This window comes from Pimephales promelas, chromosome 22 (genome assembly GCF_988280905.1).
Source record: "Pimephales promelas chromosome 22, fPimPro1.hap1.1, whole genome shotgun sequence".
NCBI classification, from domain to species: domain Eukaryota; kingdom Metazoa; phylum Chordata; class Actinopteri; order Cypriniformes; family Leuciscidae; genus Pimephales; species Pimephales promelas.
Window position 1 is genome coordinate 18,085,211 of NC_142790.1, and position 27,043 is coordinate 18,112,253.

Genomic DNA, 27,043 nt, shown 5'->3' on the forward strand with positions numbered 1-27,043 from the left:
AACAAAAGTGAATATTTCTTACTTGTTCAGATGACATTTTCCGGTGAAAATTGGTCATATTTCCAAAAAGAATAATCTGTGATTCTGAATGCCAATATCCCCATCGGCGTGGTGACTGACAGCTGCACACTCTCCTCAAACATGGTGTTCAGATAGTGTCTGTCAGTTATTATAACAAATGATAAAAACAGTATTTAAATTATGTTGCATGTTCCTCAACAGTTCTTGTGCTGATATCACTAGTTGACATAGTACTATATTTTCAAAGAACATAGGCTATAATATTGCATAGTTGCACGTGATGCAACGCTGTCAGAGCCGTTAGACTTGAGTTTGTCATTTCAGTGCAAAATAATTAGGTAAAAAAAAAATAGGTGTTTATGTATAATTCATTTAGGCGGACAAGGCTACCAAGTACTGCGCAGCTAATCTAACTTTTATATATACATATATGGTTACGTGGATTTGGAAGTACTTCTGATTGGCTGGTGTCACGACTTTGAAAGAACCAATCAGTGTTTGGTTAGAGTTTCATGCATGAACGATGTATTTGTGGGAAAAGAGATGCTTGAACTGCTGTTGCATATAATGGTAAAATAAAGGGTTCTCAAATTAAATAAATAGTTATTAAAGTAATAAAAAATTTAAATGTATATTATTAAATATATAATTAAATATAGCTGCATGCAGCAACAACAGGGGCCAATTGCAAAGAAGACGACAAGACATGCCAACATGTGTCCGACCAACTGCAGCAATGAGCAACTGAAGAGATTTAAAGATGAATTTAGGCAAAATGGCTGAAAAATCACATAAATTAACTCAAAATGTGATTAATTGGATTATCTCTTTCAACCAATAGGTGGCGTAGTTTCATCGAATTTGGTGACGATGAAAAAACCTTAAGACCAGTTGCATTAAAATACACAGATTATTCAAAAGTTATGAGAATTATTCGAAATTTTGTTAAAAGAACAAAAAAAAATTGTAATATTTGACCAAAAGGTGGTGCTGTCTTGAAATCTTTTGAATACCTTCAAGGGATGGTGCTGATGAAACAAACTGAGTTTCGTAATGTGACACCAATGCATTAACATTGCTGCATTACCAATGCAGTATAGCATGTTATGTTCTATTATAGCGCCACCAAGAGGCTAAATCCCACCATTTTTTTGTGACCTCAGAGTGAGCCCATACATGTGTGTGTCAAATTTGGTGAAAATATCATTTAATTTTGGAATTTGTAAACACATAAAAAATGATTGACATGTAACTTTGATTGAATTTTGCTACACCTTATTACTAATATTTTGAGATTTGAGAAAACAACCAACGACAGGTTTCCAAACCTCTGACGGTGCTTTCGTCTCAATCGGACTAGCGGTTTCGAAGATATCGGCAAAGGTTTTTTACCTCAAACCATATGCCGGAACCTGGCAAGTCTGGTATCGTTGGACTCAGCAAGGATTCCGGAGTCTAATGATATGACTCCCGTAAAAATAAGTCAACCACTGCCAGAGTAATAATCATTTGAAAATTAGATTGTATCACTAGGTAACATTGTTTCGAAACTTCTCAGACTCCTCCAGTGCATGGTCTTGATGACCCATTTCGTAACAATTCATTAATGCGTTCAAAAAATACATAATTTTAGAACATAATTCAAAATGGCCGACAGCCAAAATGGCCGATCTGGGAAAATTGTATATCAGTTGACTCGGCATGATGCCCTGAATCTAACGAGAACACTATTATGATTTTGAACAAATCGTCCAGTACTTATAAGCAAAAATATCCATTCTTCGTATCCTTCGGTGCTTGGCCCCTAATAAAATAATAACTGTACATTTAAATACTAAAGTAGTTTAGCTATGTTTCCACATATAAAGACTTAATGTACATATTGTGAATAATAATAAAAAATTATATTTTATGGTGTGTCAAAAGAGAATCATCACATTTAGTGGTCTGTGAATTTAAAAAGTCTCATGGTAGAAAAAACGATAGACAAACACATTCTGTTTAAATAACATTGATTAATTTTCATCAGTTTGTACAGAGAAATGGTGGCTGTAAGTGTTGAGGGTCGACCTCTGCAGAAATTCATACAAATCTGCTTTGTGTGTGTGTGTGTGTGTGTGTGTGTGTGTGCGTGTGTGTGTGTGTGTGTGTGTGTGTGTGTGTGCGTTGGTGCGACCGGATTATGAGGACAAAACACATGGATACATACCGACTCTATGAGGACATACCGTAACTATGAGGACAGCACTAATGTCCTCATAAGTCGAGCAGTGTAGAAAGGCTTATAAGGTAGCGATTAACCACCTCCCGCTTTTTCTCAATATGTCCTTATAAATCCGTTTTACCCGTTTTTCAGTGTGTGCCAGTGTATGCTCAGAGTGTATAATCTCCCTCTATGTGAAATTCGATGGTACTGCAGTATCATACACATTTCATACACCCAGACCACGCCCAAGCGCGATTCATTGGTGGAACGCTGGAATCCTCGTCAGTGATTGGCTGCATTTCACGTCCGTCAAAGTCAGCGCGCCGCGCATGCGCATTTGATCTCTATCGCCTGTGTGGTGTGACGCTGATTAATCAGAAGATTATTAATTAGCAGGAGCGAAGTTGATGAGATATAGCGGGATATTATCACCAAGGTGAGTGTGTTTATTTAATATTCTAACATTACGGAGTTAAGTGTCAAGATTCAGTTTTAAATAACGTTAGTTAACTTACATTATAAACGTGGCCGCTAATTGGGATAATATCAGTCTATATAGCAGTTAAAATGGCGTCTCCAAACATCTTGCACATGCTATTGACGTATTTTTGATTTATTTGGTACAAACGAAATTCTCTTGTTGTTCATAGTTGATGAAACATGTCCATGGATGCTTGAGAGAATTAAATTACATTTTGAAATAAATCAAATCTATGTTGTCATCACGGTTACTGGTCTGAGTGGGTGAATTTACAGTTTAATACAGTACAGAAATATATTAAATAAACAGAAACGAAACTCATGTAAATTGTTTAATTTCATTGATGTAACGTTACTAGAAAGAATTGCCAAAACTAACTTAGTTGATTCATTTTAGCTCTGATATAAGCAGACATTTTATGGTTCAATTCAATTTTAATTCACATTCTTTCGATTCTATTTGTTTATTGATTATTTTAATGTAAATCAGGTGTAATACATGTAGCATTTTCTAAAATTTTCTCTCAATAGTTAATTTTTCTAATGTAACGAGTTTAGCTTAGTTTGATCTGAGGCGCCACATTAAAGAGTGATAAAATGGTATTAAAATGGACTGAATTTGACATCACTGACTGTTTCTTATCAAAAGGAACTAGCCAAAAACCTATTTATGTGTGAAATGTTGTATTTATTGATATAGACTACAGTCTGACAATAATGTACTGTATAAAGCATATACATATTAATTATGTTGTCTGGAATGTTTTCAGTCAACATGTTAAGAAAGAAGCGAATAAAACCAGAGCAGGATGCAAAAGAACACATATTGTCGGGCAAAGACAAAGCCTTCATTGAGGGACGATATATCAACGCATTCAAAGGTAAATTGTGCACCACAAGGCAATTTGACCATGTTCAGACTGCAGGCAAATCAAATCATAAAGTATGCACTTGTAAGAATGTAAAGTTGGCCTATTGCTGGCAGTCTGGACATGATCTTTCACATTCACACATTTTACCCTTGGGTAAGCTGCTCATTTTCATAAAGGTTAAGAGATTAATCAATTTTTGTTATTATTATTATTTTTAAATAAATACTTAAAACTATGTATACAGTAGGGATGTCAATTTTCACAATTTCACATGATCGATCACTGTTTAAATTAACAATCAATTAATCGATAAACCGTTAGCTTTAATACTGCACTATGCGTGCATGCTGCCATGGATACATACCGTAACTATGAGGACAGCACTAATGTCCTCATATGTCGAGCAGTGTAGAAAGGCTTATAAGGCCGCGATTAACCACCTCCCGCTTTTTTCAATATGTTCTTATAAATCCTTAAAAAATATCAATTATCAGTGTCATATGGCAAACAGCATGACAGGGTCTGCAAATGCTGCTGAAAAAAATATGTTCCTCACCAAATTAATGAGTGTGTTTTTTTTTAATCTAAATAAAGGCCTCACTTAGTAGGATTGTAAAATGTTTTGATTTGATTGATAAATTCAACGACTAATGTGTCACCAACGCGGCCTCAGCACGTGCTGATCAGAATATGTGTGACTGTTGTGGGGACGTGCTCTTCCTGGAACAATGCACTGAAAAGGGCAACTACCCTAAACCCTATTAATTCACAACAATTTATTTAAATAGTATCTCATGTTATGTAATATAATAGTCCCAAATGAATCATCGTTATTATTTTCGTGCATTGCTGCTTGAGCGGCACACGCTGAATGAATAAACATTCAGCACTTTGCTAGCGCGTTATTTAACTCAAAGAAACACATCCTATATGATATTTATCAGATATATACAAAATAAACATAATATTAAAACACATAAAATGCACAAAATGACGTGATTGCACAAGTGAACTTGAACTAAGGCTACGTTCACACTGCAGGCTGAAACGACCTAATTCCGATTTTTTTTTGCCCCTATCCGACCTGTATCTGATTTTTTCATGACAGTCTGAACGACACAGATCCGATCTTTTCAAATGCGACCCAGGCCACTTGGGTATGTGGTCTAAATCCGATATGAATCCGATCTTTTGAAATGCGACTTCAATCTGAACGGCCAGGTCACATATATCCGACCCGCACGTCATTGCACGCACCTGTAGCTAGCCAATACACGCTAACTCCAACGCGTTTCTGCACTGTTATGGGCCGCTGCAGACGTGTCTCTTCCTCAGTGTTGTGGCTGAACGCGTTCATATACTGTATTACTGCCTGATGAACATTACTGTGAACACGTTCATTCTGGTGTCTGTGAACGTGCGCTCTCTGTCAGTTTAACTTCGTACAGTAGGGTGCCAGATTGATTTCTATAGAGCCTTCCTGGCTAAAACACATGTAAACATGCCTAAAAATGTAGCGAAAAAACACCCAAACTGGCAACACCAGCCACCAGTGTCGCACCGCGGCCGCCGGCAACAAAGCAAGGAGCGCGGAGGACGCGCACTATCAATTAAACGGGGTTTATGACGAGGTCAGTGAGGATCAGAAAAATCTTACATTTATGTGCAAACTTTGCCCGTCGATAAAATAATTGTTGTCTGTGTTATGGGCTGTGGCAATAATAATAATAATAAAACAAAAGCTCGCAAAAATATGGAAAAAAAGAACTATTCCGCAAAAAACAAGTGACATCGTTGACCGTTGATTACTCTTCTGTGCATGCGGGTCACTTCTGGGTCATTTCACGTTCACACAGGAGATCACAAAAGGTCGCATTTAATTGGAAATGTGAACGGCCTTGCAAAAAAATCGAATTTTTTTTTGTCAAAAAATCGGAATTGAGCATTATGCCCTGCAGTGTGAACGTAGCCTAAGTTACATGCAATTGAGTGACTCATGTTGTGGACGCGCTTTTCCTGGAACAACGTAACATGGCAACTAAACCCAAATAATTCACAATGTTTCATAACAATAATGTTTTCTTTATAATATTATGTTAAATGGCAGTCCGCAATAGTCATTATTAGTCGTGCATTGTCGTTTGAGCAGTGCGCTAAAGATCATGTCAACTCTTAACCAAATGCATCCAATATGAGATTAATCAGATATAGATGGGCGTACATAAAATAAACTATTACAACTTACATTTGCACAAAACAAAGGACTGCAAATGCACGTACACAAACTTATAGTCATGATTAGGGCTGGGCAAAAAAAACGATTTTTCAATTAAGCGTTTTTTTAAAATGTGGTCGATTCAAAATCGTTTCTCAACGGCCACGAATCGATTTTTTCCGTATTCAGGGCTCGAGGTGCTGCCTTTTCTCTCTCTGCATAAGGCAAGCACCAAGCGCTGCGGGCGTCGATACACACTCGCGTTTAGGAGTCAGGACATGACGGAATATTGACTTGCACAATCGGGCCAGCATTGCATCGTAACTAACGTTTTTCCTTTTCACGTCTTTTTAAGTTTTACCAGTTTAAACATTCAAGCAATGTTAAACCATCCCATGCTCGCACACTCTCAGAGATGTTTAACAGTTAAAAACATGTGGAATGATGTCAAAACTCTGGTCTTGGTGAGTAAACTTGTAAAGCCAGACAGAAAGTTATAATGTGACAGTAATGGATCCGTGCACTAGTTCTTAAAGTGAAAGCAGCCATATGTATCTGTCATTAATTCTGATGTAATAACAACAAAATATAACATTAATTGTAAGCAATCAGACTTAATAGCTTATGTATAATTCAGTCAGAGGTAAAAGACTATCCAGTGTTATTTTACATTGGATTACTTTATTCAGTTTCTGTAGTATTTCTGACCTACCCAAAAAACTTTTTTATTTTTTTATGTCTTTATTGCATTGTATTTATTTGTGCTACTTTTTTTTTCAATTTAATTCAAAGATTGAAATAAAGCTTCCATGTGTTGCATAAACTCTTAACAAAAAAATGACCCCATTGTAAAAACAAACATTTAGGTAAGATCAATGTAATTAAAAAATGTCTAAATATTTATTTATTTATATCTATATATATCTCAAACATAAAATAACCTGATCCTGTTTGATCAAGGCGTGCGACTGTTCTGACTTTTCCAATTTTCAGCATCAATTTTTCATTTTTGTGTACAGTGTACCTAAAATAAAAAGTTGTATATACAGGTTTGTGGCTCTTAATTTCTTTGTATTAATTAACCACTAGTAAACTTATGTCCACTGTTCTTTTTTTTATAAACATAGGATTTCTATTACATCTATATTCATTATAGTTGAATCGAGAATCAAATCAGGAATCGAGAATCGAAATTGAACATCTGAATCGATACCCAGCCCTAGTCATGATGATAAAGGTGTAAAAAAAGTCCCAAACATAACTCCGGTGTGTCATTCAGTGGGACTCAACACTTCACCACACCGGCAGCGAGCTCGCTTACATGTTTCACGGTTGAGCAGCACGCACTCGCATGAACCTGCTTAAACGATGATCGATGTGTTTTATCAATTAAATGTATTATTGACAATTAATAGATCGTCGATTAATCGTTGACATCCCTAGTATACAGAGCATAGTGTAACCAAATTCAACTAGTAAGCTATATCACCGTGAAAACCAATGCTTCATTTTTATTTTTTTATTTCCTGCACCTCATGTTACAGTACACATTTTTACAGGATTTATCTCTTTAAAATGATAGGTGTAACATATAGGTGCACTTGGGTTCATGTTTTATTTTTATTATTATATATTATTTTGCACTTTTAGGGAGAGGTGTGTTTGCACTTGAGCACATTGAACCATCCACCTTTGTTGTTGAATACCGTGGGATTCTCTCTCAAAGTAAACATGTTAAAGATGTTCAAGGCAACTACTTGTTTGACTTCACATGGAATGGAACACGTTATTGGTAAGCTGGCTGTTTCTTTCTTCTTTTTTTAAATTATTTACTTTTGGTTTATATTCAGAGCAAACTAGTTGCATGCCATTCTAATAAAAAGAGTTTTTATTCATCAGATTATGATGATTATTATTATTACAATATAGGCCTGCACGATTTGGGGGAAATGTTATATTCCGATTTTTGAGGTCAATATTGCAAATGCGATATAATAAACAGTTTCATGAGTCAACTTGCTTGGTTCTAAAGCAAAATGCACACACAGATTAGTGATACTTCTGAAATGTGTATTTCTCAAACTCAAACTAGCAACAACAACTAAATGATTTGTAACATCTATAATGATCAATAAGCCATTGATGTCTGGATAAAATGAATCCACCCCCATTTAAAACATTAATTATAGCCATCCAACATTACAGTGATTCCATCATTACAGTTGAAAGCTACAATTTAAAAAAAAAAGGCTTCAAAAAATATAACAGCTTTAATTTAAGTGAACTTCAAATAATCATCACATAAACCCATAATAAATGTCATATTTAGCTGTGACTTTAGTTGAGTTATCAAACAGTCTGCGCTGCATAAAAAATAAATAGACTAATCCTTATTGAAGCTACATAAGTTCTTTAGTCAAGAGCAGTGAGTAATTTTCTCTGTTCCCTTTGTTCTTTGATTAAATTTTACTGACAGAAAGCTTTATTGGCTGCTGGCTAGGGGTGTGACGAGATCTCGTGGCACGAGATCTCGCGAGACTAAAACATGACGATATTTTCAGTTTGAGTGAAAAGCTGTCTCGCGATAATGCCATGACTGAGCGTGGGGGTGAGATTACAATATTCCACCGCTATTGTACACTCGCATTCGCTTAAACTATCGTTTTGCTGTTTTTATAATAGATAATAACCATTATAAACTAATGTAAAAGTTTGCTCTGCTCATCCATTACGAGTTGCCGTTGCAATCAGTGCAGCACGAATCACAGTTCCCTGATCGCGTGACGATGGCGGAGGATTCGTTTCGCAACATAGACTAAACATAATGCACGCTCAGCACCGCTGCTCCCTATAGACCATTTCACAAGATGTAAACAACACTGGTCCAGAAGCACTTCCTGTTTCAGTTTTTTAACACTACATAAAAGCTGGGATAAAATACAACCAACAAAACATTTAAAACTGAATCAAAAAGTTAAACAAACATCTTTAAGATGTTTTCTTTACATGTGAAATAAAGAAATCAGTTACAAACTGAAACAGGAAGTGCTTCTGGACCAGTGTTGTTTACGTCTTGCAAAATGGTCTATACACAGAGGACGCGCGATCACCAATTTGAAAGTAAAACGGCGCCGTGCGCTGTCACAAATAAGCTTTACACAGCCATGTCATGTGAAATGTCTAGCGCGTCTTGCGCACCCAACTTGTCAGACACGTCAAGTATGATACTCCGTGTCAGCGCACTCTGATCGGGCACAGATCTCAATCACCTCCTGCACTCGGCCTCCGAACTAAAGCACCACTAACTCCCCCTCCGTTTCCCCAAAGCCTGTAGGTTTCCCTCATATGCTGATATTAGAGTATTTCAACATTCTCTATGGGATTTTTTTTTTAAAGACACACTGTCTCTTTCTCTCTCTTATATGTAGGCTAGTTATAAACTATTTAAAAATATAGCACTAATCATTAAAAGTCTAAAGTGTGTGGGAAAGAATTGTGTAAAAAAATCCCTCATTTTGCGGATGGAATTTTTTATTCCATATTATTTTTATTTTTTTAATATTTTTCCATATAATATTATTCCATGATATTTTCTCCCTTATTCTCAAGGAAAAATCGGAAATTGGGATTGGCCTAGAAAATTGTAATCGGTGCATCTCTAATAACATGGTTATTGTTCAACTGGGGTATTATTATTATTTTTTTTTTACCGTATGTGGATCATCTGACCTATTAAATTCTTAGGAAGTCAAGTTAACTTTCACATTGTGTATTTCAGTATAGGTTAAATAGGCCAAGGATAGCCTAACCCAAATGTTCAACTAGAACCTTATGTTTTAGTGCGTGTCTATGTTTTAAGTTTCTTACTGCACTATTTTTATCACAGCATTGATGCAACAAAAGAGGATGCAACTTCGCTTGGACGACTGGTAAATGATGATGACAAAAATCCGAATTGCAAAGTCAAGACAATCATTGTTGATGGACGGCCACACCTGTGTCTGTTTAGTATCAGACATATCTTTCCAGATGAAGAGGTCACATACAACTATGGGGATTCCTCTTGGCCTTGGCGTTTAAGGGTGAGTCTCTCAAAGACTTTATCACTGAAAGTCAACCATGTTCTGTATTTCATGAATTTTAGTTTTTATATGATGCAAAATGTTTTTGTTTTTTATATGATTTATCAAAAAAAAAAAACTCTGCATATCTGCTTTGTGCACGACGGGGCCATGAAAGGGACACTAGTTATTTAGACTTTGGTTGATTCTAGAATTAGTTGCAGTGACCAATTAGCAAACATCCTTGCCTCAGTGTTGTACCTGTCTTTCTCATAATTACAGGAATTGTGTGACGAGACATCAGTGGCTGTGACTGAATGCAGTGTAAATCCTTCCTCATCAGTGAAACAGAAAGTAAGTGAACGGATGTTCCTTCATTGTTTTCTTCTCTTTGACAGGCAATGTTAAGTGTAGGATGGTTGGGCATCATACTCGACTGGTTGACGTGGACTGTCGTCTTAAAGACGCTGTTGTGACGTCTCAAATTCGAGTAAAATGTACCTTGCTCAGTTCATACATTTTCATAACTTGTGTGTTGGGGGATGGGCATGACACTGACCTGAAATGTAAGGACAGTTCTCCACTACGAGGACCGTCATGTCAGGGTTAGGGTTTGAGTAAAAGCTGTTGCTTTGGGTATGTGTCAGCTGCTGCTTTATTGTGGATAAGCTGTAGAACCAATATGCACTGGAAAGGAAATGGTATGTTGATGTTTATAACGTAATGTGTATTGGATTTATTTGACCTTATAGACCAGATCTGCATGTCAGCCTTCTCCGTTTTATATATCTGCTTTGTGCACGACGGGGCCATGAAAGGGACACTAGTTATTTAGACTTTGGTTGATTCTAGAATTAGTTGCAGTGACCAATTAGCAAACATCCTTGCCTCAGTGTTGTACCTGTCTTTCTCATAATTACAGGAATTGTGTGACGAGACATCAGTGGCTGTGACTGAATGCAGTGTAAATCCTTCCTCATCAGTGAAACAGAAAGTAAGTGAACGGATGTTCCTTCATTGTTTTCTTCTCTTTGACACAGGCAATGTTAGAGGGTTAGTTCACACAAAAATGAAATTTCAGTCTGTATTTACTCACCCTCATGCTGTTCCAAACCTATATGTGTTTTTGTTCTGCTGAACACAAAGGAAGATATTTGTATATGTATTTTTTCCTACTATGGTAGTCAATGGGGAATGAGATCTGTTTGATTAAAACATTCTTCCAAATATCTTCCTTTTTGTTCAGCAGAACAAATAAACACATAGAGGTTTGGAACAACATGAGAGTGAGTAAATACTGACTGAAATTTCATTTTTGGGTGAACTAACCCTTTAAGTGTAGGATGGTTTTGCATCATACTCGACTGGTTGACGTGGACTGTCGTCTTAAAGACGCTGTTGTGACGTCTCAAATTCAAGTAAAATGTACCTTGCTCGGTTCATACATTTTCATAACTCGTGTGTTGGGGGATGGGCATGACACTGACCTGAAATGTAAGGACAGTTCTCCACTACGAGGACCGTCATGTTAGGGTTAGGGTTTGAGGAAAAGCTGTTGCTTTGGGTATGTGTCAGCTGCTGCTTTATTGTGGATAAGCTGTAGAACCAATATGCACTGGAAAGGAAATGGTATGTTGATGTTTATAATGTTATCTGACTTTATAGACCAGATCTGCATGTCAGCCTTCTCCTCCTCACATGTTTTATATGTCTGCTTTGTGCACGACGGAGCCATGAAAGGGCAACTAGATATTAAGACTTTGGTTGATTCTAGAATTAGTTGCGGTGACCAATTAGCAAACATCCTTGCCTCAGTGTTGTACCTGTCTTTCTCATAATTACAGGAATTGTGTGACGAGACATCAGTGGCTGTGACTGAATGCAGTGTAAATCCTTCCTCATCAGTGAAACAGAAAGTAAGTGAACGGATGTTCCTTCATTGTTTTCTTCTCTTTGACAGGCAATGTTAAGTGTAGGATGGTTGGGCATCATACTCGACTGGTTGACGTGGACTGTCGTCTTAAAGACGCTGTTGTGACGTCTCAAATTCGAGTAAAATGTACCTTGCTCAGTTCATACATTTTCATAACTTGTGTGTTGGGGGATGGGCATGACACTGACCTGAAATGTAAGGACAGTTCTCCACTACGAGGACCGTCATGTCAGGGTTAGGGTTTGAGTAAAAGCTGTTGCTTTGGGTATGTGTCAGCTGCTGCTTTATTGTGGATAAGCTGTAGAACCAATATGCACTGGAAAGGAAATGGTATGTTGATGTTTATAATGTAATGTGTTTTGGATTTATTTGACCTTATAGACCAGATCTGCATGTCAGCCTTCTCCTCCTCACATGTTTTATATGTCTGCTTTGTGCACGACGGAGCCATGAAAGGGCCACTAGATATTAAGACTTTGGTTGATTCTAGAATTAGTTGCGGTGACCAATTAGCAAACATCCTTGCCTCAGTGTTGTACCTGTCTTTCTCATAATTACAGGAATTGTGTGACGAGACATCAGTGGCTGTGACTGTGTAGGAGTGAGGGGTAGGGGGAAGGGGTGGGGGATAGGGGTCGGGTGTAGGAGTGAGGGGTAGGGGTGAGGGGAAGGGCTGAGGGGTAGGGGGAAGGGGAAAGGGTAAGACGGATAATTGGGATTCAGCCTAAGACTTTGGTTGATTCTAGAATTAGTTGCAGTGACCAATTAGCAAACATCCTTGCCTCAGTGTTGTACCTGTCTTTCTCATAATTACAGGAATTGTGTGACGAGACATCAGTGGCTGTGACTGAATGCAGTGTAAATCCTTCCTCATCAGTGAAACAGAAAGTAAGTGAACGCATGTTCCTTCATTGTTTTCTTCTCTTTGACAGGCAATGTTAAGTGTAGGATGGTTGGGCATCATACTCGACTGGTTGACGTGGACTGTCGTCTTAAAGACGCTGTTGTGACGTCTCAAATTCAAGTAAAATGTACCTTGCTCAGTTCATTACTTTTCATAACTCGTGTGTTGGGGGATGGGCATGACACTGACCTGAAATGTAAGGACAGTTCTCCACTACGAGGACCGTCATGTCAGGGTTAGGGTTTGAGTAAAAGATGTTGCTTTGGGTATGTGTCAGCTGCTGCTTTATTGTGGATAAGCTGTAGAACCAATATGCACTGGAAAGGAAATGGTATGTTGATGTTTATAATGTAATGTGTATTGGATTTATTTGACCTTATAGACCAGATCTGCATGTCAGCCTTCTCCGTTTTATATGTCTGCTTTGTGCACGACGGGGCCATGAAAGGGACACTAGTTATTTAGACTTTGGTTGATTCTAGAATTAGTTGCAGTGACCAATTAGCAAACATCCTTGCCTCAGTGTTGTACCTGTCTTTCTCATAATTACAGGAATTGTGTGACGAGACATCAGTGGCTGTGACTGAATGCAGTGTAAATCCTTCCTCATCAGTGAAACAGAAATTAGTGAACGGATGTTCCTTCATTGTTTTCTTCTCTTTGACACAGGCAATGTTAGAGGGTTAGTTCACCCAAAAATGAAAATTCTGTCAGTATTTACTCACCCTCATGCTGTTCCAAACCTATATGTGTTTATTTGTTCTGCTGAACACAAAGGAAGATATTTGTATATGTATTTTTTCCTACTATGGTAGTCAATGGGGAATGAGATCTGTTTGATTAAAACATTCTTCCAAATATCTTCCTTTTTGTTCAGCAGAACAAATAAACACATAGAGGTTTGGAACAACATGAGAGTGAGTAAATACTGACTGAAATTTCATTTTTGGGTGAACTAACCCTTTAAGTGTAGGATGGTTTTGCATCATACTCGACTGGTTGACGTGGACTGTCGTCTTAAAGACGCTGTTGTGACGTCTCAAATTCGAGTAAAATGTACCTTGCTCGGTTCATACATTTTCATAACTTGTGTGTTGGGGGATGGGCATGACACTGACCTGAAATGTAAGGACAGTTCTCCACTATGAGGACCGTCATGTCAGGGTTAGGGTTTGAGTAAAAGCTGTTGCTTTGGGTATGTGTCAGCTGCTGCTTTATTGTGGATAAGCTGTAGAACCAATATGCACTGGAAAGGAAATGGTATGTTGATGTTTATAATGTAATGTGTTTTGGATTTATTTGACCTTATAGACCAGATCTGCATGTCAGCCTTCTCCTCCTCACATGTTTTATATGTCTGCTTTGTGCACGACGGAGCCATGAAAGGGCAACTAGATATTAAGACTTTGGTTGATTCTAGAATTAGTTGCGGTGACCAATTAGCAAACATCCTTGCCTCAGTGTTGTACCTGTCTTTCTCATAATTACAGGAATTGTGTGACGAGACATCAGTGGCTGTGACTGTGTAGGAGTGAGGGGTAGGGGGAAGGGGTGGGGGATAGGGGTCGGGTGTAGGAGTGAGGGGTAGGGGTGAGGGGAAGGGCTGAGGGGTAGGGGGAAGGGGAAAGGGTAAGACGGATAATTGGGATTCAGCCTAAGACTTTGGTTGATTCTAGAATTAGTTGCAGTGACCAATTAGCAAACATCCTTGCCTCAGTGTTGTACCTGTCTTTCTCATAATTACAGGAATTGTGTGACGAGACATCAGTGGCTGTGACTGAATGCAGTGTAAATCCTTCCTCATCAGTGAAACAGAAAGTAAGTGAACGGATGTTCCTTCATTGTTTTCTTCTCTTTGACAGGCAATGTTAAGTGTAGGATGGTTGGGCATCATACTCGACTGGTTGACGTGGACTGTCGTCTTAAAGACGCTGTTGTGACGTCTCAAATTCGAGTAAAATGTACCTTGCTCAGTTCATACATTTTCATAACTTGTGTGTTGGGGGATGGGCATGACACTGACCTGAAATGTAAGGACAGTTCTCCACTACGAGGACCGTCATGTCAGGGTTAGGGTTTGAGTAAAAGCTGTTGCTTTGGGTATGTGTCAGCTGCTGCTTTATTGTGGATAAGCTGTAGAACCAATATGCACTGGAAAGGAAATGGTATGTTGATGTTTATAATGTTATCTGACTTTATAGACCAGATCTGCATGTCAGCCTTCTCCTCCTCACATGTTTTATATGTCTGCTTTGTGCACGACGGAGCCATGAAAGGGCAACTAGATATTAAGACTTTGGTTGATTCTAGAATTAGTTGCAGTGACCAATTAGCAAACATCCTTGCCTCAGTGTTGTACCTGTCTTTCTCATAATTACAGGAATTGTGTGACGAGACATCAGTGGCTGTGACTGAATGCAGTGTAAATCCTTCCTCATCAGTGAAACAGAAAGTAAGTGAACGCATGTTCCTTCATTGTTTTCTTCTCTTTGACACAGGCAATGTAAGAGGGTTAGTTCACCCAAAAATGAAAATTCTGTCAGTATTTACTCACCCTCATGCTGTTCCAAACCTATATGTGTTTATTTGTTCTGCTGAACACAAATGAAGATATTTTTTATATGTATTTTTTCCTACTATGGTAGTCAATGGGGAATGAGATCTGTTTGATTAAAACATTCTTCCAAATATCTTCCTTTTTGTTCAGCAGAACAAATAAACACATAGAGGTTTGGAACAACATGAGAGTGAGTAAATACTGACTGAAATTTCATTTTTGGGTGAACTAACCCTTTAAGTGTAGGATGGTTTTGCATCATACTCGACTGGTTGACGTGGACTGTCGTCTTAAAGACGCTGTTGTGACGTCTCAAATTCAAGTAAAATGTACCTTGCTCGGTTCATACATTTTCATAACTCGTGTGTTGGGGGATGGGCATGACACTGACCTGAAATGTAAGGACAGTTCTCCACTATGAGGACCGTCATGTCAGGGTTAGGGTTTGAGGAAAAGATGTTGCTTTGGGTATGTGTCAGCTGCTGCTTTATTGTGGATGAGCTGTAGAACCAATATGCACTGGAAAGGAAATGGTATGTTGATGTTTATAATGTAATGTGTTTTGGATTTATTTGACCTTATAGACCAGATCTGCATGTCAGCCTTCTCCTCCTCACATGTTTTATATGTCTGCTTTGTGCACGACGGAGCCATGAAAGGGCAACTAGATATTAAGACTTTGGTTGATTCTAGAATTAGTTGCGGTGACCAATTAGCAAACATCCTTGCCTCAGTGTTGTACCTGTCTTTCTCATAATTACAGGAATTGTGTGACGAGACATCAGTGGCTGTGACTGTGTAGGAGTGAGGGGTAGGGGGAAGGGGTGGGGGATAGGGGTCGGGTGTAGGAGTGAGGGGTAGGGGTGAGGGGAAGGGCTGAGGGGTAGGGGGAAGGGGAAAGGGTAAGACGGATAATTGGGATTCAGCCTAAGACTTTGGTTGATTCTAGAATTAGTTGCAGTGACCAATTAGCAAACATCCTTGCCTCAGTGTTGTACCTGTCTTTCTCATAATTACAGGAATTGTGTGACGAGACATCAGTGGCTGTGACTGAATGCAGTGTAAATCCTTCCTCATCAGTGAAACAGAAAGTAAGTGAACGCATGTTCCTTCATTGTTTTCTTCTCTTTGACAGGCAATGTTAAGTGTAGGATGGTTGGGCATCATACTCGACTGGTTGACGTGGACTGTCGTCTTAAAGACGCTGTTGTGACGTCTCAAATTCAAGTAAAATGTACCTTGCTCAGTTCATTACTTTTCATAACTCGTGTGTTGGGGGATGGGCATGACACTGACCTGAAATGTAAGGACAGTTCTCCACTACGAGGACCGTCATGTCAGGGTTAGGGTTTGAGGAAAAGATGTTGCTTTGGGTATGTGTCAGCTGCTGCTTTATTGTGGATAAGCCATAGACCCAAAAATGCACTTTTCTTTTTGGAAATGCTTTGTGACTTTCAGTCACAGAGACATAAACAGTTAAGGCCCAATCACACCACACTCTGGAATTAAAGTTGTGCTATGTTCAACATATGTTGATTTAATAAATCATTTTTGTTATAGTGCCACCATGAAGTTCACAGTGCTGTTATCTCCAGTTTGGATTCTTGTGAAGATTGCAGTGGACCTGTGTCAAGTCGAAAATGGCTTGGCCTTACATGCAAATGTCAGTATCTGCATCACTCGTATATGTTTGTATGCGTTTTCATTTTTGTATTGAAAACAAAATGGGATTTTATTAAATGTTTTTGTGCAGTTTTATTCAAATCATTATTATTTCAAAGGCATTTTAAAATGAGCAGTAATCTTGTTTAAAAAAAGTAAAAGAAACATGCTCATTTGTATATTCTTTCAGTATGTTCAAGATCATGGCACAAAACCTGCTTCCTCAATATTATGACACTGGTATGTTTATTTATTTTACATTACCTTCTTTTACATAAACATTTTCAAGTTTATTACATCAAAACGGTGCTGGACTATAAGCAGGGTATACTATTTTTGTATTATTTTTGTTATTATTGTTCTCTCTTTTTCATTTTTTATTTTATTTTATTTTTTTAGCCAGATGCAAAATTTTCCAGCTCTGAAGAATCTTGCTCTGATGAAGAGTATACTCCTTACGCTGATAAACATACTGAAGAATCCTCCTCTGATGACTTCATTCCGGACTCTAGACAGAATAGCGATAGTGATGATAGTGTATCTATCAATAAATGCAATACACCATATAAGTCCACAACAGCTTTTTCAGAGTCTTCTATGAGAGCAAAGAGTGTGCCACCACAACCCATTCCCTCTTCTACCACTGAGCAAGAAATGGTCAGATCCAGTTTTGCTCAAGACCTCACTTGTGATGATCATGACACTACTACACACAATACTGAGATGCTTCAGAGTTTTAAGAAAACACCAGCAGTGTCGTCTTGTGAACGGTCAGAGACTGATAATGTGCCAAACCCCAAAAACACTATTTCCACCCACAAAAACTACTGTTATGTCTGCAAGAAACCACAGTCTAAAATAGCCCGCCACTTTAAAAAGCATCAAGACAGTGACACGGAAATTGCTGCCGCATTCTTGCTCCCTAAACACTCCAAGGACAGAAAAAGGTTACTTGAGAAATTACGAAACAGAGGCAACTATGAACATAATCAAGAGGTTATGGAAAGTAAAATTGGACCACTGAAAGTTAGAAGGCGGCCAGGACGATCAGACATTGAACTGAGTGCCAAAACATATGTACACTGTGTATACTGTAAAGGTATGTTTGTTCGCAAGGAGCTGTGGCGCCATACACGGAGATGCCCTTCAAAGATGTCTTCAGAGTCTGAAGCAACTGGTAAGGCCAAAGTCTTGGTTTTGGCTGATATTGCAGAGTCAACATTCTCCCAGGCCATATCTCCAGAGGTGTGGAAGATTTTGGGAAACATGAAGATTGATGACATTTCATCTGTGGTTCGAAATGACTTCCTCATACTGCAGTTGAGTCAGTCTCTTTACAACAAGCATGGAAGTGATCCAACAAAATCCGAATACATCAGACAGAAGGTTCGGGAAATGGGCAGACTCTTGCTAACCTTGAGAAAAAAATACTCCATATGTAGCTTTGAAGATGCTGTGAAGCCAAACAATTTTTACAAAGTCATTGAGGCTGTGAAAGATGTTGCTGGCTATGATGAAAAGAGCCACTCGTATAAGACACCAAGCCTTGCGTTGAAGTTAGGACACTCCCTTAACAAGATCGGTGACATCATTCTCTGCAGGGCTATCGCAGCAGAGGATGATGGTTTGACAAAAGCAGCAGAGCGATTCAAACGACTGTGCTCAAGTGAATGGGCAGAACATGTCTCTCATGCTGCTCTTGCTACTTTGAACAAATCAAAGTTCAACAAACCATCGACTATACCGTTCACACATGATGTGCAGCTTCTCCACCAGCACCTAGAGAAAAAATCCACTGATGCTTTTGAAAGCCTAAAACATCTTGAGTCTTCACAAACATATGCAGAACTCGCGAAAGTGACACTTGCACAAGTTATAATCTTTAACAGGCGTCGTGCAGGAGAGGTTTCAAGAATGATGCTTGAGTGTTTCAGGAAAAGAGACCAGACTGAGCTCTGTGATGACATCGCCGTCAGTCTCTCTCCATTTGAGCGAAAAATGTCCAAGCATTTCAGCAGAGTGGAAATAATGGGCAAGAAAGGGAGAAAAGTTGCAATTTTGTTAAACCCTGAGCTTGTCAGTGCAATAGAACTTCTTGTAGATAAGAGAGATGCATGTGAAGTAGACCGGGACAACCCCTTCCTATTTGGAAGACCAAAGTGCTCACCCACCAGCTTCTTCAGAGGACAGGACTGCATCAGGCTTTTTGCTAGTCAGTGTGGTGCACAGCGCCCAGAATATCTCAGGTCTACACAGCTCCGTAAGCAGGTGGCAACAATGTCCCAGGTTCTTAATCTTAAGGACAATGAGCTTGATCAACTTGCCAACTTTTTGGGCCATGACATTCGGGTCCATAGAGACTATTATCGGTTGCCAGATGCAACTATAGAGATTGCAAAAATTTCAAAGCTGCTCTTGGCAATGGAGAAAGGAACTCTTGTCAATTTCAAAGGAAAGTCTCTTGATGAAATTGAGATCGAAGGTATGTGCATTATTTTATATAATAATAATAATGTTACGGTACAGTAACAGGACAATTGTAAATTACATGAAGAGAAAAACTTGGAAGCTAATTAGTTTTCTAAGAAAATGTTTTTTTTACCTCTCATTTCTTTAGATAAAGGAAGTTTAGGAATTGTACATGTGCACTAATGCAGGTGTGTGAGGATGTTTGTTAAATATGTTTTTCTATAGATGAAATTGATCTGGATTTAGATGAGGAAGAAGCAAGCGATGACGACAATGAAGAGTCTGAGCCTGTCTCTGAGTCTGAGCCTGTCTCTGAGTCTGGAGTAAGCGGTATGTGATGAATTTAATTCCAGTGAGCATCAGTGGTGTAGTGTATTCACTACATCTGGTTTCTGATTATCAGAAATAAAGTATTTGGATTGTCAAGTTTAAGTATGGTTTAATTTTCTAAATGTAGGAAGCAAAGAAGTGATGGAGTTGACCCAGGATGAGACAGAGAGATCCAACGGTATGTTTTATTGTATATGTATATATTTAGAAGGGCTTAAAAAAAAGAAAATCCAACCCTACATTTGTTCATGCGTTCCTTGTAAAACATTATTGTTCAGAGAACGGCTTGGTTAGAAACCATACTGGTTAATAACTAATACCAGAAGTTGAATTGAACTCGATTCTAAGAGATTGTGAATAAACCTCATAACTCCAGTGCATCCTCAAACTGTCAACAAAACCTCATACAGTATCTCCACCTACTCAGTCGTGAGTGAGGTGTGCACGCTTTGGAGACTGTCTTGTTTCCAATGCAAGGGTAGTTGTAATGATGTGGAGGATGCTAAAGAATCCTTTCGCAGCTTTTATTAGAATAGTCAACAAGCAGGGTAAATCAGGGGCAGACAGAACAACGGAGATAACCTTAGAGCAGAAGTGGATGACAGGCAAGGGTCGAGGCAGGTGGCAGGAATCACAGTTCAATAAACAATCCGAGTCGAGGCAGGCAGCAGAAGAAGAATTGAAAGTCGGTAGAAACAATCCAAGGTCAGTAACAGTTCAGCAAACACGAAAAAACGCTCAGAAATTGTACACCGGGGCAATGCAATACTTCACAATAAACTTGAGAGTGAACAGGGTTTATATGGGTGAGTGTGGATGAGCTGCAGGTGTTTGTAATTGGTCCCAGGTAAGCGGCATAATGGGATGTTGAGTTCATGATGGTTAATATTCATGTGAAAGTGTCCTACAGTGGTGAAGAGGAGGTGTAGTGGAAGCCTGCTCTGTAACAGTAGTAGAGAAAGGGAATTGGGGTCCGATCTTCGTACACCGCTAACTCAGCTAGTGGGATCATTTGATTGAGGATGATTTGGCATGATCTTGGATTGCTTGGTTCTTCAGTGCTCATCCTGGACTTGCTGTCATAGTGTTGCTAAAGTGGTCCGTTACTTAAATCTGCTCGGAAGCTTATTTCATGGTAATCTTTTCTTTTTTTCTCCCCCAGTTTTTGTTTTAATTCCTTGAACTGGTTCAGAGCCCTGATATTTACATAGTAATAATAATTGTAGATTTCTTGATAATTGTAAATAATTGACAATTGCCGTGTAGAGAAGAGGAATAGTGTGTTACATTTTTTTTCCCTTAGAAAAAACAAAAATGGGCCTGAGTGAGGCGGACAGCTCCACAGGTATGTGTGTGAGCTTATATTTTAGATATTTATTTGATGATTTTGGGTTCACATTTTAATTTTTGCTTTTTACCCTCAGGAAAAAGAAAAATGAATCGGGATGAAACTGAGAACTCCAGAGGTATTTCAACATTTGGGTATATAAAAGTGATTCCATGTACATACATTTACGTGTAAAGGTATACATGTGTATGTATATGTTTGTTTGTTTTACAGAGACCAAATCGAGGAGAATAGTGAAAAGGCCATGGAGCCCAAATGAAGTGAATGCTGTCATGAAACATTTCAGAGTGCATATTTCAAAGGGACACCTTGCAACAAAGTTGGAGTGTGAGCAGTGCAAGACTGCAGAGGACCCTGTCCTGAGAGAAAGAACGGCCCAAAATATAAGGGATTTCGTGAGGAACCGAGGTTTGACCTTGAAAAAGAAATCCTCTTAGAGTTCTTTTAGAGATCAGTATCGTCTTCCATTAAAGGTGGTATCGCTGATACCACGTTTAATGTCTGTGCTTTTTGTTCTGTAAAGTTAATGTCTGTGCGTTTTATTCTGTAAAGTTAAAAGGGTTAGTTCACCCAAAAATGAAAATTCTGTCAGTATTTACTCACCCTCATGTTGTTCCAACCTTCGTTCATCTTCGGAACACAAATTAAAATATTTTTGATGAAATCTGAGAGCTGGATCACTCCTCCATACTAGTCCATAGGCTTCTTGAGGGAATGAAACTCACTGGCCTCAAAGTCATTAAAGACATCGTTAAAATAGTCCAAGTGACGATAGTGGCTCAATCTTAACTTTATCAAATGACACGAGAACAGGAAGTTTATCAGAAGTTCATCAAATGAGAACACTTTTTGTACGCAAAAAACAACAAAAATAACGACTTTATTTCAACTATTCATTTACTTCTCCCTCTGCCTCGAGTCAGGTTACTAGTATAATAGCGAAAGCTTCTGTTATTGTACGTCACACGCATCACACACACATGACCAGCGTCGGCCAATAGTGAGCCTACGTGTGACGTAGCTCTACGCTATCACACTACGTTAACTGACTAGAGGCCCATAGAGAAGGAAGTGAATAGTTGAAATAAAGTCGTTATTTTTGTTGTTTTTGCGCACAAAAAGTGTTCTCGTCGCTTGATAAACTTAAGATTGAGCCGCTGTAGTCACTTGGACTATTTTAACGATGTCTTTAATGACTTTTCGATGCCAGCAAGAGTCATTCCCTCAAGAAGCCTATGGACTAGTATGCAGGAGTGATCCAGCTCTCAGATTTCATCAAAAATATCTTAATTTGTGTTCCGAAGATGAACGAAGGTTGGAACAACATGAGGGTGAGTAAATACTGACAGAATTGTCTTTTTTGGGTGAACTAACCCTTTAATGTCTGCGTTTTGTTCTCTAAAGTGTTGTTGGGCCAGAAGAGTGTTCTGTAAAGTTAATGTCTGTCCGCTTTGTTCTCTAAAGTGTTGTTGGGCCAGAAGAGTGTTTTGAAAGAAATATGCAAAACACCATTTGCGAAATAAAAATGCCCTTTCAGTTTAATTCTGTTTTATTGCATTTCTTCATCTAATTGCCCTTTAACTAGTTTTCTATGAAGTGTAAAACCTTCTGTTCTTTGATCACTGACTTTTCTCCAACCAGGTTCATTTTGCACCACATCTGTATATGTTGGCTGATATAGCTACGGCACACGGTAGCACTTCATTTGGTGTGCGTATTACTTGTACAGGTTTAGTTGCAGCAAAAAGATGCACAATCATTCGTGAATTCACTCTTTAATGTAGAATAGTTGATTTGGTTTTACTCTAATACAGGTACTCCTGCTATGTGTGGACTTAATAGTGATGTCCATTTAAACCTAGTTTGTCCTCATAATCAAGGGTTAGACAGGGTTGTGTGTGTGTGTGTGTGATTGAGGTCCAGTTAAACCCAAAATGTCCTCATAATCAAGGGTTAGTCAGGTAGTTGTGTGTGTGTGTGTGTGTGTGTGTGATCGAGGTCCTGTTAAACCCAAAATGTCCTCATAATCAAGGGTTATCAGGGTTGTGTGTGTGTGTGTGTGTGATCGAGGTCCAGTTAAACCCAAAATGTCCTCATAATCAAGGGTTAGTCAGGTAGTTGTGTGTGTGTGTGTGATCGAGGTCCTGTTAAACCCAAAATGTCCTCATAATCAAGGGTTAGTCAGGTGGCTGTGTGTGTGTGTGTGTGATCGAGGTCCAGTTAAACCCAAAATGTCCTCATAATCAAGGGTTAGTCAGGTAGTTGTGTGTGTGTGTGTGTGATCGAGGTCCTGTTAAACCCAAAATGTCCTCATAATCAAGGGTTAGACAGGGTTGTGTGTGTGTGTGTGTGATCGAGGTCCAGTTAAACCCAAAATGTCCTCATAATCAAGGATTAGTCAGGTGGCTGTGTGTGTTTGAGAGTGTGTGAGAGTGAGGTCCTGTTAAACCCAAAATGTCCTCATAATCAAGGGTTAGTCAGGTAGTTGTGTGTGTGTGTGTGTGTGTGAGATCGAGGTCCTGTTAAACCCAAAATGTCCTCATAATCAAGGGTTAGTCAGGTGGCTGTGTGTGTTTGAGAGTGTGTGATCGAGGTCCTGTTAAACCCAAAATGTCCTCATAATCAAGGGTTAGTCAGGTGGTTGTGTGTGTGTGTGTGATCGAGGTCCTGTTAAACCCCAAATGTCCTCATAATCAAGGGTTAGTCAGGTTGTGTGTGTATGCATGAGTCATATGGTTACTGATGTCCAGTTAAAACCAATGTTCATTTAGATATAAAAACAAGTCTTAAACAATCTTCTCTTTTCACATTAACAAAACCCAAACCCAATCAACTGGAAATATTTAGCTTTAATCAAAACCATCTTTAGACAAAACTTCTTAAAATCTATTGAATAAATTAAGACTGTGAAATTCAAGGTGCTGCATTTGTCAGTGATGGTTAAATAGTAAACTCTCCTTTTGGTCTTTTATTTCTTAATTTTTAATGTTAAAATATTTCTGTATTTTTTTCACTTTCCCTCTTCTCTCTTTGCTCTACACGCACTTCATACCTGCTTAATCTCACATTACAAACTCAGGTTAGTTTTCTGAAATCTCTCTTAAACTTTAAGCCAGGTTGAACAATCGCTGATAATTATTATTTTATTTATTTAAATTTTTTATATGCTGGTATTGAAAAAGACTTAAAGGGTTAGTTCACCCAAAAATGAAAATTCTGTCAGTATTTACTCACCCTCATGTTGTTCCAACCCCGTAAAACCTTCGTTCATCTCCGCAACACAAATTAAGATATTTAAGATATTAAGATCGCTGCATACTAGTCCATAGGCTTCTTGAGGGACTGGCTCTTGCTGTCCTCAAAGTCATTAAAGACATCGTTAAAATAGTCCAAGTGACTACAGGGGCTCAATCTTAAGTTTATCAAACGACGAGAACAATTTTGTGCGCAAAAAAACAACAAAAATAACGACTTTATTTCAACTATTGGTTTATTTCTCCCTCTGCGCGAGTCAGGTTACTAGTTTAATAGCGTAAGCTTCTGTTATTGTACGTCACACGCATCACACACATGACCAGCGTCGGCCAATAGTGAGCCTACGTGTGACGTAGCTTTACGCAATCACACTACGTTAACTGACTTACAGGCTCATGGAGAAGGAAGTGAATAGTTGAAATAAAGTCGTTATTTTTGCTTGTTTTTGCGCACAAAAGTGTTCTCGTCGTTTGATAAAGTTAAGATTGAGCCCCTGTAGTCACTTGGACTATTTTAACGATGTCTTTAATGACTTTTCAAGTCATTCCCTCAAGAAGCCTATGGACTGTATGCAGGACCGATCTTAATATCTTAAATATCTTTATTTGTGTTGCGAAGATGAACGAAGGTCTTACGGGGATGGAACAACATGAGGGTGAGTAAATACTGACAGAATTTGCATTTTTGGGTGAACTAACCCTTTAAGTGATGTGGCACTGTCATGGGTAAAGTTAAACAATGATGCTCATGTAATGTGTGTACTAGTAGATAATGTCCAGATAAACCAGGTTAGTCCCCATAATTAAGGGTTAGGTGTGTGTGTTTGTGTATGTGAGTGATGTCCAGATAAACCGGGGTTGTCCTCATAATTAAGGGTCAGATGGGTGTGTGTGCGTGTATGTGAGTGATGTCCAGATAAACCGGGGTTGTCCTCATAATTAAGGGTCAGATGGGTGTGTGTGCGTGTATGTGAGTGATGTCCAGATAAACCAGGGTGGTCCTCATAAATCATAATTAAACCAAGAAACGCCCACTCCTGCCCTGTCCTCATAGTGCTGTAGTTTGTCAGGTCTTCATATTTCCAGACTGTTTCATTAGAATGAAATTCTGAGTAGTCAGAATTTTACCCCATGCCATAAGGAGCAGTTTAATATTTCTTATTAATCTCTATGACAAAGGGAAAGGTGGGTCCCCATAAACCATGATGGGACTTTTTTGGGGAAAAAGTCCTTATAAACCACCCGTACCAGTATAGGTGTGTGTGTGTGTGTGTGTGTGTGTGTGTGTGTGTGTGTGTGTGACATACTCGCGGTGTTCTGGATCTGTCATGGATGAGATCCCCTCAGTTTAGCTGCTTATTACTCCTTGTGATTTGGCTTACAGCTATGGAAAGCTTAGACTTCCTCTCCTCCTCTGTTGTCCAGGAAACAGCAACTGACATGCAATCAGCGCAGAGTTATTCAAGACACTCATGATAAATAAATCAGATAGCACTGCCAGATCCAGTTCAATACGTTAACAGCATTACACCACTACAAAAAAGAACTACAGCTGAAAATCAGATCGTTTTGAAACGAAATTCCATAATCCTGAGATTTCACATATTTAGCGCGCATCATAGACGTTAAACATAGTAAATGTTTATGATGACAAAAGGTTGTGCATAGTTAACCCTTTGGCTCGGGATGGATTCAAAAAGATTAACGGCTGCATACTGAAAGATGTACTGCAGCGATATGCATATTAAACATGACAGATTCACATGTATGCTAAGCTAAGTTTGTCTCCTCTCCGACTGGGTATATTACAGCGGGACTGAACCACTGCCAACTCTGCCAGGTGACCGCTGACCACACACTGACACAGCGAGAGAATAAAAAAGAGAGTTTATTACTCTCCCATTTCGAATGTCTGTGACCATCTGCGAGACTGGAGTCTGGGTGGCCCATACGCCCCCCTTTCCAAAAACTCATTTACCCTAATGCTCCTAAATCCAGCATGGATATGCTCGCTGGTCCCTGTGCATACACCGCATGTCATTCACGGCTGTGCCACAGCATGAAGTAAATTCAATAACAGGGGGCCCTTTCAACGTATTGATTAGCCTTTTCATCTGATTCCATTATGAATAATTAGTCTACCCACGTTTGATTCAATACCTGGCCCAGGGTTTATTCAAAGAGCCGTTTAGTCAGATATTTTTCAAAGGACGTTTATAAGTAAGATGGCTTTTAGGGGTGTCAATAGTTCTCCCTCCAGAAAGATTTAATCTAATTATATGTGTTATTTTCATTTACATGTAAGAATGGCACTGTGTCTGTGTGATTGAAAGTATGGGAACGGGTTTTCCACTCGTTTTGCTATCGATTTGTATTTTAAGCTGTATTGAAAGAAATGACTAAGCCTGAGAGGAGGCTTTTGGCATCACTTGAAATTTCATTAGGGCTGTTTGTCGGGTGGCTGTGTGGTTGGGAATCATTTGTGTATGCGTTGAGCTGTGTATGTAATAGCATTAGAGCTCTACTGGCAGCACCGCTGGGCTCCCATAACTGACAGAGAGAAATGGCACAAGAAATAAAAGCTCTCTGTGACGGAGAAGTGCAACATTGACCTTTCTGCCCTTCAGTAAAACTAGCAACACAACTTCTGCTTCTGTCTTGTTCATGCTTACAACAACTCTAACATGTGGCTATTAAAAACCCCTCAATGTTTCTGCTTCTGAATGCCATG

General features: G+C 38.9%; 2 protein-coding genes across 2 annotated transcripts in view; one reads left to right on the forward strand and one right to left on the reverse strand.

Moving 5' to 3' along the window:
- Positions 1 to 27,043, reverse strand: part of cntnap2a (contactin associated protein 2a) — a 349,787-nt gene that overhangs the window by 275,913 nt on the left and 46,831 nt on the right. The window lies entirely within an intron of this gene.
- On the forward strand, positions 3,218 to 21,632 carry LOC148969600 (uncharacterized). The gene is made up of 15 exons (XM_089125407.1): positions 3,218 to 3,588; positions 7,074 to 7,125; positions 7,445 to 7,586; positions 9,681 to 9,876; positions 10,138 to 10,209; positions 10,778 to 10,849; positions 11,700 to 11,771; positions 16,810 to 16,912; positions 17,102 to 17,151; positions 17,311 to 19,393; positions 19,606 to 19,710; positions 19,838 to 19,888; positions 21,014 to 21,055; positions 21,135 to 21,176; positions 21,272 to 21,632. Exons 1-15 carry the CDS (start codon positions 3,517 to 3,519, stop codon positions 21,493 to 21,495), a joined length of 3,378 nt encoding a protein of 1,125 aa, XP_088981533.1. The 5' UTR covers positions 3,218 to 3,516; the 3' UTR covers positions 21,496 to 21,632.

Bases quoted from the DNA above. Each gene is read 5' to 3' on its own strand.
- LOC148969600 (XM_089125407.1), top strand. From the start codon at position 3,517: ATGCAAAAGAACACATATTGTCGGGCAAAGACAAAGCCTTCATTGAGG. The intron at 3,589-7,073 runs GTAAATTGTGCA...TGTGTCATTCAG, and splicing joins ATATATCAACGCATTCAAAG to TGGGACTCAACACTTCACCA. The intron at 9,877-10,137 runs GTGAGTCTCTCA...TCATAATTACAG, and splicing joins CTTGGCCTTGGCGTTTAAGG to GAATTGTGTGACGAGACATC.